This window comes from Erythrolamprus reginae, chromosome Z (assembly GCF_031021105.1).
Source record: "Erythrolamprus reginae isolate rEryReg1 chromosome Z, rEryReg1.hap1, whole genome shotgun sequence".
Taxonomy (NCBI): Eukaryota; Metazoa; Chordata; class Lepidosauria; order Squamata; family Dipsadidae; genus Erythrolamprus; species Erythrolamprus reginae.
Window position 1 is genome coordinate 141392197 of NC_091963.1, and position 12863 is coordinate 141405059.

The 12863-nt window shown below is 38.3% G+C and overlaps 1 protein-coding gene across 1 annotated transcript; it reads right to left on the reverse strand.

Annotated features, from left to right (window-relative positions):
- Positions 1-4958: 4958 nt before the first annotated feature.
- LOC139153604 (vomeronasal type-2 receptor 26-like) lies at positions 4959-10872 on the reverse strand. Its single transcript, XM_070727749.1, has 6 exons — positions 10820-10872; positions 9882-10173; positions 8687-9547; positions 8035-8262; positions 6747-6873; positions 4959-5854 (listed from the first exon to the last, which is right to left on the reverse strand). The coding sequence occupies exons 2-6, from the start codon at positions 10023-10025 to the stop codon at positions 4959-4961; spliced, it is 2256 nt and encodes a 751-aa protein (XP_070583850.1). The 5' UTR covers positions 10026-10173; positions 10820-10872.
- Positions 10873-12863: the final 1991 nt, after the last annotated feature.

Here is a 12863-nt window from a genome sequence, read left to right on the forward strand (position 1 = left end):
ATGAACTCAATCTGTATAGTCTGGAGGACAGAAGGAAAAGGGGGGACATGATCGAAACATTTAAATATATTAAAGGGTTAAATAAGGTCCAGGAGGGAAGTGTTTTTAATAGGAAAGTGAACACAAGAACAAGGGGACACAATCTGAAGTTAGTTGGGGGAAAGATCAAAAGCAACGTGAGAAAATATTATTTTACTGAAAGAGTAGTAGATCCTTGGAACAAACTTCCAGCAGACGTGGTAGATAAATCCACAGTAACTGAATTTAAACATGCCTGGGATAAACATATATCCATCCTAAGATAAAATACAGAAAATAGTATAAGGGCAGACTAGATGGACCATGAGGTCTTTTTCTGCTGTCAGACTTCTATGTTTCTATGTTTCTTTATGGGAAATAACATTAATAAGTGAAATAAATTGTAAAATTAAAAGCAACAATATTTTCCTCATTTGAGACTTTGGAATTTGGGGAGCTTACATCTCTCTTAGCTTTAGAATTAAGACATGGCTGAGGGGCATACAGTACGGTAACTATTTTACAGAAGGAGGGAGGGAGCATTTAGGTGGTGATGTCTATGAGTCTGTGAATGACAGTAATGATACTTACAAATACTGATCAAGGACATCATGCGAAGGAACACTTTGAAAAGTGATCTCATTTGAAACAAATATCATCTGATATATGATAGCAGCAATGATTAAATCTCCTGATTGATAATACCTATGAACAATTGGAAGAGGATATCTGAGGTTGCAAGTGCAGACTAGAGAAATGCACATTGTCTCAGGAAAAAGGAATAAAAACAGGGTTCTGAATAGAAGCAACTCAGTACATATTATAGTCATTGTACAAATCAAAGTGTAACTTCAATATTATCATTCTACTGATAGCTGAATCAAATCAATCAGCCTCTCGTGAATAGTGTATGAAATGAAGTATCACAGATTAAATGTACATCTTTCTTGTTCTCTCTACTGTTAATTCTATATTTCTGAGATGATATTAATAGAATGCAATTTTCTTTAACCTGGGTTCATAGTTATCTCATGTTTATTAGAATTCCCTTGATACCTGGAACAATAATTTTTAATTTGATAATTACCTGGGAGATAATAGCTAACTTGCAAAATTACCTTCCTTTCATTTTTGTAAAATATCAAACGGAAACATATTCATTTTATATTAGCTATACTTTTAAAACTTAAATGCAAAGCATAAAATGAGGAAGAAACTTGGGAAGATTTTGTTTTAAATGTGTTTTCATTCTTTCATTCATTCATTCATTCATTCATTCATTTATTTATTAGATTTGCATGCCGCCCCTCTCCATAGACTCAGGGCGGCTAACAACAATAAAAAACAATGTAACAAATCTAATATTAAAAAGTAATCTAAAAACCCCCAATTTAAGAGACCAATCATACCAACAAACATACCATGTATAAATTCTATAAGCCTAGGGGGAAGGGAGAAAAAATTTTCAATTCCCCCATGCCTGACAACAGAGGAGCTTGAGAAAAGCAAGGAGGGTGGGGGAACTCTGATATCTGGGGGGAGCTGGTTCCAGAGGGTCGGGGCCGCCGCAGAGAAGGCTCTTCTCCTGGGTCCTGCCAAATGACATTGTTTAATCGACAGGACCCGGAGAAGGCCAAATCTGTGGGACCTAACCGGTCGCTGGGATTCGTGTGGCAGGAGGCGGTCCTGGAGATATTCTGGTCTGGTGCCATGAAGGGCTTTATAGGTCATAACCAACACTTTGAATTGTGACCGGAAACTGATCGGCAACCAATGCAGACTACGGAGTGTTGGAGTAACATGGGGATGCCTTGGGAAGCCCATGATTGCTCTCGCAGCTGCATTCTGCACGATCTGAAGTTTCCGAACACTTTTCAAAGGTAGCCCCATGTAGAGAGCATTACAGTAGTCGAGCCTCGAGGTGATGAGGGCATGAGTGACTGTGAGCAGTGAGTCCCGGTCCAGATAGGGCCGCAACTGGTGCACCAGGCGAACCTGGGCAAACGCCCCCCTCGCCACAGCTGAAAGATGTTTCTCTAATGTGAGCTGTGGATCGAGGAGGATGCCCAGGTTGCGGACCCTCTCTTTGGGGAAGATGTTGCAAATATGCATGATACCTTATTCGACCTCCACACAGATGCACCACCCTCGGATGTGATGCCCTATAGCAGAAGGCATCACGTGACCCGCATGGTGGACGAATACCTGTCCACACGCATGATGGTTCATAGCGATGCCTCCACCAACTTCAATTTTTTGGTAGGAAAATTGAACACGTGGCCAGAGCTTGCCCTCTATGCCCTGGAAGTGCTGGCCTGCACTGCGGCAAGCGTCCTGTCAGAGCGTGTGTTCAGCACTGCAGGAGGGGTCATCACTGACAGAAGTATCCACCTATCCACAGTCAACTTTGACATAGTGACATTTCTAAAAATGAACAAGTCGTGGATCACAGAGGACATTGCTGTGCCACCACCTGAGTGAATGGTTAGAGCGTTCGCTACCACCACTACCAACACCACCCTTACAGACTTTTGTAAAATTCATCATGTTATGTATGTATATAGTCAGTTATATTTTTATGGTGAAAGTTTGGGTATAGTTTGTGTTTGACTAAAGTTTGTGTTCAATAAACCTATTTTTTGCACAGATTTGTTCTGAGAACCTGTAATGTACATTTGGGTGAACCGCAGGACCACCTTCTTTCTCTGCCTTTCCTTTTCCTATGCAAGACAAAGCCACTAGTGCTCTCTCTAAATGTAATTTTGGGTCAACTGCAGGGACACCTTCTTTCTCTGCCTTTCCTTTTTCTGTGTAAGCTGAAGCCTGAAGCTGTTACTACTGGTCACAGCGGCCACAGACCGATCGCGCCACAGAGCGCATGGCCTTCCATCACACAGGATTACTGTGAAAAAGGTGATGCCTGTGGCATATTGGATTGCTGGGTAAAATCTGGCGGGTGGCTGCTGTTGCCTCCTCCTGCTACTCTGCGTCCATCCTCCTGCAAATTTAATTTGTGTGGGCAAGCACAGGGCTGCGCTATCTTCCGCGGCTCTATTTTTTTTAAAATTTGGAGTTTGGTTCGGGTTCGGGGTTCTGTGATGTCACCCGAATTTTTTAAAAAGTTCACCCGAATCTGCCGAACCCAAACTTTGTTGGGTTCGCCCATCACTATTTAGCACTTTTAATTTTTTATATCAATTTTTCTTATAAATTCAGTTTATGCTTTATTAATCCCATTTGATTTTTTTCAAAAAAAATTGTGTTTCTTTGTGTAATTCTAATTCTATTCTTTTGAATTCTTCTTTTAGTATTTTATGGCTTTGTTTATTATTAATTTTTCTTTCCAATATGTTACGACTAGTCCCTTGATATACACCTTAGCAGTATCCCATAAATTTTGCAGTGAAGTCTCTTTTTTCCTCTTCCATTTAAAAAAGAAATCAAATTCTTTTTCCATGGTTTGAATAAATTCCTGTCATTTAATATTGACTGATTCAGCATCCAGATAAATTTTCTCTTTTGTCCTTTCCACTTAACTGTTACTGGATTGATGTCTGCCCAAATGCTTCTTTCTATTTCTATTTCTTGCACATTTGATTATTATCTGGTGATATCCATATCATATATATTCTTGACATATATATACATACATACATACATATACATACACACACACACACACACACACACACACACAAACAAACACACACAATATATATATATATATGTACTGCACACCAAGACAACTAGACACAAGAACAGTTTTTTCCCGAACGCCATCACTCTACTAAACAAATAATTCCCTCAAAACTGTCAGACTTTCTACTAAATCTGCACTTCTATTCTACTAGTTTTTCTCATCATTCCTATCACCCATTTCCTCCCATGTTGACTGTATGACTGTAACTTGTTGCGTATATCCTAAGATTTTTATTAATATTTTTTATTAATATTGCTTCTTCATTGCTTATTTGACCCCTATGACAATCATTAAGTGTTGTATCACATGATTCTTGACAAATGTATATTTTATTTTATGTACTTTGAGAGCATATGCACCAAGACAAATTCCTTGTGTGTCCAATCACACTTGGCCAATAAAATTCTATTCTATTCTATTCTATATTCTGTCGGATCACCCTGGTATAAACACGTGATACATATATATGTGTGTATGTGTGTGTATGTGTGTGTGCATGTGTGTGTGCCTGCGTGTCTGTGTTTCTGTGTGTCTGTGTGTGTCTGTGTCTCTCTCTGTGTGTATGTATGTATGTATGTATGTATGTATGTATGTATGTATGTATGTATGTATGTATATGAATATTGGCTTTTTTTAGTCTATATCTATCTCTATACCTTTTGAATATCTGTTTTTTCTGCCATTTTGAAAAATGTCCTTGGAAGTGTTTTTGTAGGGTTTTGTGTTTTTTTTGCTTATTTTAATACTTTTATAATCCAGTTCTGCATCTACAATTGCATTAAAGTCCTTACACTTTCTGTATGGACTTTCTAAGGTACTGCTTCCACCAAACAAAAATTGACACAGTTTGTTAAAACACTCTCAATTATGCCTCTGTAAAAAGTGGCCAGGACAAAAGGAGAAAAAATGTGCTCTATTCATCCAATGCAGGAATTGAAGATACTTTCCTAGGAATAATATATGGAGGGACCAGCATGTAATATAATCAATACAATTAACTTTAAAATCAGAATAATTTAACAATAATACTTTTAAAAACATGCTGCATTATCACTCACTACCACTTAAATATCTGTGTTCCTACATATATCAAGCTACTCCCTTGTGTCACTTTGGTGTGGTGATATGAGGGAAGAATGCATTTAACCTAAACTGCAAAAACAGAACAACAAAAAAAAGCCCTATTACATGAAAGTAAAGAATCAAGCTTCATTCAAAGGATCTGGTATAAATATGAGTTTTATTTTTTTATTAGTTGCTCCTTCCTATTCAAATCAGGTCTCAGAATAATGATATAGCACTTGGGGGAGAAGATGCAACCCAGTAATCCAGCTGCTGAGGCCAAAATGGAGAAGATCTCTACAGCAACCACATATTTCCCCTTGGTGCTCAAGTAGGTGGGAACAAATGACACCCAGACACTGCAAAAGACCAACATGCTGAAGGTGATGAATTTGGCTTCATTGAAGCTGTCAGGTAAATTCCTTGCCAAGAAGGCCACCGTGAAGGTGACAGCAGTCAAAAGCCCCATAAAGCCAAGGACAGTATAAAACATTGTGGTTGAACCTTCATTACATTCTAAGACAATTTCTTCATCTATGGAGTGCATATCTGAATCTGGAAACGGGGGAGAAATTGCCAACCACACCACACAGATGGTGAACTGAACCATGAAGACAGATAGGACGATTGAATTGGCCATCCTTCTCCCCACCCATTTCCTCATTTTGGAGCCTGGCTTTGTGGCCATGAAAGCAAGGACTACTATGCTTGTTTTACCCAAAATACAAGAAAGGGCAATCGAGAAAGTGATGCCAAAAGTACTTTGTCGCAAGAGACATTTTGTTTGGTCAGGTTGCCCAATGAAGAGCAAAGTGCAAAGGAAGGAAAGCAGGAGAGCAATGAGAAGAATGTAGGTGAGGTTCCTGTTGTTGGCTTTGACAATGGGAGTGTCCTGGTGTTTTATGAAGATTCCCAGCACCATAGCTGAGACCACAGAAAAAGAAACTGCAATTGTTACCAAAGAAATACCCAATGGCTCTTGGAAAGTCAAAAAAGTTACAGTTTTTGGAAGGCAACTATCTCGACCTTTGTTTGGATGTTGATCCTCTGGACACGGGAAACAGTCATCTAAATCTGGGGGAAAAGAAGAAATAAAACTTTTTCATAGAACCATTTAATTTAATAAGATCCAACGAGTTTGCATTATTTTTCTCAAAAGAGGTTAAAATAAAATTCATTATATAATTCATTGTTCAGTATCAATATTCTTTAATTATATAGTTTCTTCAAAGCTTTTATATGACACTTTTACTCTCCAGGTTGAATAGGACAGAAAAAGAGTTGAAATAGCAGGAAAAAAATGCTGCATGAATTGAATTTGATGGAAAATGGTCTTACAGTCCAAAAATATAATAAAAAGATTTCTGGATTGTTTACCAACATGTATTGGTTACCTGCCAAATGTCTACATACAATAAGAATAATAACCCAAACCTGATAAAGTTATAGTACCATTAAATATTTCCCCAAATAGTTGTTTCAAAAAGCAACTGGACTTTCCTTATTCTTGCTTGAAGGCATTTTGCTTCTCATCCAAGAAACTTCTTCAATTCTGTGTGAAGCCTATCAATCAAAATTGAAGAAGCTTCTTAGATGATAAGTAAAACATCTTCAAGGAAAAAAGAAAGAAAATCCAGTTATCTTTTGAAAAAGCAACCTTGAGACAAAAGGCACTTCGAATGACTAAGAATCTATATGTACTTTAAATATCCCTTTCAATTAAAAACAAGTAGTTCACATTTTTTCATTGCATTCTCATAAAACCTACCAGACTTTTCAATATTTTTAGTCACCATAATACTGATAAAAATTGAACCCCAATTATAGGGATTAAATTATGTTTCATTACTCAACTTTACCAACTGTCAGACAGCTCAAGGTTTTTAGTCACCATAATACTGATTGAAAATTCAACCCAATTATATTTATTAAGTTATTGATATATTCAGTATATTCCTTTGCTTACCCATTTGGTCAGCTATCTTCCCTTCTGGACACTGTCTACAATCATAGCAGCAGGATAATTTTCCTTCTATTTTTACTTTGCTGTAGCCATAAGGACATTTTTCATTACAGATGGAAAGAGGCAAAGTCTGTTCGTAAAGAAAATCAGAATTCTTTCACATTATAGGTTGGAAGTGTTCAATTCATCAGGTTACTCTAACTTTTCACATATTCATTAAACCTTAGTGTCTCATTTCCCCATTTTATTTTGCTTTAAATACACCAAAACCATCCTTTAATTCAATTCTCAAACTTCAGTAACCAAAAGATTATGATGATCAACTCCCTGAAGGCTGCAGCTGCCAAAAAAAGTCAACATAGTCCTAGGCTGCATTAACAAAGGGACAGAAACAAGATCATGTGAAGTGTTAATGTCACTTTATAAAATTTGAGTAAAACCAGACTTGGAGTATTGCATCCAGTTTTGGTTGCCACAATATAAAAAGATACAGAGAATATAGAAATGTGCAGAGAAGAGCAACAAAAATGATTAGGGGATTGGTAGCTAAATATATATATATAAAGAATAGTTGCAGAAATTGGGTGTGTCTAGTTCAATGAAAAGAAAAACTAGGGGTGACATGATAGCAGTCTTCCAATATCTGAGGGCCACCACTAAGAAGAGAGTATTAACCTATTCTCCAAATTACCTGAAGGCAGGGTAAGAAATAATGGATGGAATTTAATCAAGGAGAGGACCAACCTAGACCTAAGGAGAAATATCATGAAAGAACAATTAATCAGTGAAACAGCCCGCCTCCAGAAATTCTGGGTCCTCGAACATGGGGAGACTTTGAAGAAGAGATTGCACAACTATTTGTCTGAAATAGTGTAAGGTTTCCTGAGTAGGGGGAACTGGATTAGAATACCTGCAAAATTAATCTGTTATTTCCCCAACCAGCATGCTGAAGTTTTGAGTTGAAATGCACACTTCATAAACTTGTTGGGTTGGAGAAATTGCTTAATTGTTCTTCTTTTTCTAATGTAGTCATAGACACCTGATTACTTCAGATATCCTACTCAATTGTCCATTATATGTCAGAGCAAGGACTCAATGCATAGAAATATTGCTTCACAAAAATGATATATTAGCACTCAAACAAATAAAATATAAAATATTTCCTTCAGGGAAATATTGTAAACAAAAATGTGGCTATTAAATCCAAGTTTGATTGTGATTGTGATTTAATTGTTTACTTCTGGGGTTCAATGAATACATGATTTGGTAAAATGTGAAAAATTGGACACACCTGGTTAAATATGAGAGGCCAAGCAGCTTCCTTGGAAGAAATGGTAAGGATCTTTTCTGGGGGAGCCAGGGGGTCAATCTTTCCAATTTGGACTTTCAGAAAGGACTTGTTTGGAAATGTGACCCAATTGAAAACATCAAACCCAGTTTCAAATTCTCCACTGGGGCCAAAAGAAACTTGTTCTCCAGCACTGTTGTTAAAAGAGACTTGCTGTAAAAAATGATGGAGCTAAATTGAAAAAAGAAACACATATATAAATATGAACTCAATTCCTTGAAAAGGAATTGTAAATATAATTTACATAGCATTTCATAAATAAAATAAAGTTCATATATTAGTGTTATTCCCAGACTTTTTTGATAGCTTAAGTTGAATTTCAAATTACATCCAACTTTTAATACATGGCCTTTGTAGTTTAGATTATTCATATAACATTTGGGGGGAAAAATAGGCTTTTAATAGTTATAAATTTTTGCATAAGAGAATACCATGTACATTCAAAATTACCTGTAAAGGGAAAGAGGGGGGAAGTGAACATTTAAGAATTACAAAATATAAATAAAGACAGTTTTTAAAGGAAAATAGGGGGAAACTATAAGCAAACATTTATTTACATAATTTTACATGATTCCTAAATTGGATTAAGAATTACCTGGTATGGCGATTGAAGAAAATACTTCCATCTCCTTTCATCCATTTTTTGACTCCATTGGAGTTTGGAGTCATGCAAGGCCTTCAGGGCATGCGCCACAGTGTAGACTGCATTGTAGATGCTGTAACTATGTCCACCCATGGTGGTCTCAAAGATAGAATTAGGAAGAGTCTCCAGCTTCTCTTCTCCAGTGCAGATCCCTTCAGCATTTTCATCTGGAATATCACTGGAGAATGAACATTCAAATGCATCTTTCCAAAAATCCCTAATAAATCCATCGTCTTTTTCAAAATTTGGGTTTTTCTTCTGCGTAAATTGTTGGAATCCTGTTAGCTTCTTTGAGTGAACTGCAAAAGAAATTGCACCATGGAGAAAATCAATGGGTACTGGTCTTTGCATTAGAATAGAGGTGAATTCCATTTGAGCTGTCATGATCCAAACTTTGGATTTTCTCTCCTTTGGAATGTCATCAGAATCTAAAACAGACAGCATCATCCTTAATGTCACTATGCTTGTAATTTCAGCATTAAAGATCACTGCAATGACTGTACTCCACATGATCACTTTATATATTTTATCTGCCTTCTCCACCATTTCAGCAGCTTCACTACCATACATCATTTGGGGTAGACATTCTATAAAGTCAAAGCAGATTCCTTTCTCTGAAAACATGGCAAGACTCTTTTGAACAAACCTCTCCCTATCTTCTTCAAACAGAGAAATCAACCCAACCCATGTCCATCCAAAATGCAATAGTAAGTATAGCACTCCTTTCAGTTGATGGATCTCATCAGGGAACATCCATTTGACAAAAATTCCTGCTTGGTCATTATTCATCAAAGGAGCTGATCCATATGTAATCTAATTAGGGAAATATAGGTGAACATAGGAAGAAAGGAAACAGACTTTTAAAGGAATATTTAAAATTAAAGAAGGAATGTACAGTATATTTTCTTTTACTTAATACAATACTTGGCTTTGAAAGAGGCTTCATAAAATGCACAGTAAGGGTTATGGATATTTAATTCTGGTCATGAAACAAAGAAGTGACTGGTCCTTGATTATATTCTTATCATTATATGACAAATATTTATTGCCCCTGGAATCTTTCTCATAGGAGTTATTATGAGGACTTAACATCCAAAAATAACAACTAGCTCATGAACTTTCCATCTTGCTCCACATTTCTTCTCACCTGGGGAAATTTGTAGTTGCAAAGACTGGTTGCCATGTTGAGACAGGTTTTGGTCTGGGGTCCTCCAATGAAAGCTACCGTATTGCTCTGGTCATTACATTTGTAATTGGGGATAAATTTATCTTTTGTGGATATAAATTCCATAGCTAAAAGATAAGTTGTATATTCCTCAAGATAATTGGTAGCGATGTGGAAACCAACGCTAACATTGGGTAAAATCTCAGAATGTTCATTGATCTCCTTTGCAGCAAATGCCAAAGCCAAAGCATGTTGATAATTTTGAGTGAGGAACCTTCGGTGAGAGTTAGAAATGACATCAAATATTGCTGCTTCAAATTCAGACAGTTGATACTTTTTATGTTGTGGATCTAGTGCTTAAGGAATCATTATACAGAGAAAGTGTTTCTAGCCTGCTTTCTTCTGTATTTTATATTCTTCATCTAGCGAATTGTCAAATTCATTTTATTATATCTCTTACAGGATCAACTTAGATGTCAAAGTAATTTCAATTCTATCTATATTTTGTCTGTGATTTTTAACAGTGGGAAGTCAGTTTAATTTTTCCACATTATACTTAAAAGATGTGAAAATTTTTTGTCAAAGCTGGGTAATTCCTGCTTTGAAATAGGAGAAACAAACAAAAAAAATCAAGATTAACCTGAGGGCATGTACAACATCTGGGGCTTTTTTTTACTTTCAACAGAGGACTTTATTGAACAAAGGAAGTCTCCTGAAGAAAAAATCATATAATTTATGACTCAAATCAATTTGTTTCATTATGAACTTCTACATTAAAACAGGAGATATTTCTGAGAGTTTTGTAACTAAGAATGGTCACTGGAAGTTGATTACTGAGTAACTAGCAAATGATATGGTTCAGCAGAAAAATACTAAAGGAAAAGAACTAGGAGGAGAAGCAGCAGTGGGAAGATACTTACAGATACTGATCAAGTACTTCACGAGAGGGAAAGCTTTCAAATGTGATCTCATTTGAAAGAAAGAAGACCTGATAAATAATTGCAGCAATGATTAAGTCCCCAGACTGATAATACTTGTGAACAATTGGAAGAGGACTACTAACTTTGCAGTTGCAAGCAGTAGAGATTAATATTATGTTAGGAAAAAAGAATAAAATCAATGTTTTGATTATAACCAACTCACTGTAACACATGACCATTGTAGATATTGAACAGTTGCTCTTATTTTATCATTCAGATGAGGAGTTGGGTTAGCCACCCATTAATGTTACCTACAGTTAAAACAATGAACAATCTCTGAAATTAAGACAAGGAAATATTAGTTCAAAAACAAATCCCTCCCCTCCCCCAAATGTAGTTCTGTATTTCTGAGCAGAGATTAATGTAATGTAACATCTTAATCTAGGAATACAGTTTTTCAGTGACTGCTGGAATGCCCTTGTGACATGGAGAAGAAGGGACAATGACTATATTTAATGTGTAATCAATAATATTATTTGCAACAGTGCTTTGTTTGAAAAAATATCTTCATATTATGTCTCAGTAGACACTATTGCATTGTTATGAACTTTTGGAACATTAAGTAGAAAATGGGAGAGTGAAAGGTCAATCATATATACAAAAGAAATAATACAGAAATAATGGAAATATATTTATTGAGCTCATTTTTCATACTCTTTGCTTAATACAACATCTATCATGATAATATTATTAATATATGATCCATGAAAATAGTACTGCTATTACCTATTACTTGCCCCATCTCCTGGCCACTTAATATGTTCCAAAGCAAGCACACGTGAGCAGATTAATAGGTCCATTTCAGTGGGAATGTAACAGCATTCTGTGTGCCTTTGGTATACAGTGATCCCCCGCTCGTTGCGAGGGTTCCGTTCCAGGACTCCCCGCAACGAGCGGGTTTTCGCGAAGTAGCGCTGCGGAAGTAAAAACACCATCTGCGCATGTGCAGATGGTGTTTTTACTCCCGCAGCGCTAGCGAGGAGCCAAAGATTGGGGGCGGTGCGGCTGTTTTAAAATGTCGCCGCCGGCATGGGGGGCTTCCTAGCAGCCCCCCAAACCCGGGTTGGGGGTCCGGGGGGTGCTGGCAAGCCCCCCATGCCGGCGGCGACATTTTAAAACAGCCGCGCCACCCCCAATCTTCGGCTCCTCGCTAGCGGGCAGGCAGGCGGCGGACAAGCCATTCGCTGCGACAGCCAGCGCGGAGAAGCCGTTCGCTGGCGCTGGCTGTCGGCGCTTTTGAGCTGAGTCCTGGAGCGAATTCGCTCCGGGACTCAGCTCAAAAGCGCCGACAGCCAGCGCCAGCGAATGGCTTCTCCGCGCTGGCTTTCGCCGCTTTCGAGCTGAGTCCCGGAGCGAATTCGCTCCGGGACTCAGCTCAAAAGCGCCGACAGCCAGCGCCAGCGAACGGCTTCTCCGCGCTGGCTGTCGCCGCTTTCGAGCTGAGTGCTGAAGCGAATTCGCTCCGGGACTCAGCTCAAAAGCGCCGACAGCCAGCGCCAGCGAACGGCTTCTCCGCGCTGGCTGTCGCCGCTTTCGAGCTGAGTCCTGGAGCGAATTCGCTTCAGCACTCAGCTCGAAAGCGGCGAGAATGAACGGCGTGGGCGGGCGAAGGGCGGGCGGCAGCGAGGAGTTTGCGTGGGCGGTGGGGAAACTCCTTGCTGATGCCCGCTGCTCGCCCTCCCGCCAGCAAGAGGGGGAAGACCCAGGGAAGCCGCCCAGCAGCTGATCTGCCGGGCGCCATCTACGCATGCATGCCCATAGAAAAAAAGGGCACACATGCGCAGATGGTGTTTTGACTTCCGGGTTGAAAAATTGCAAATTACCCTGTTCGCAATGGTCGGGGACGCAATAACCGGGGTATTACTGTATAGCCATGCTCACCACATGACAATGCAAATAAGAGGGATGTCCAGAAAGTAATGCACCACATTTTTTTGTTCAACTATTATTTATTGAACACAATGAAACTTACACACAAGAAAGA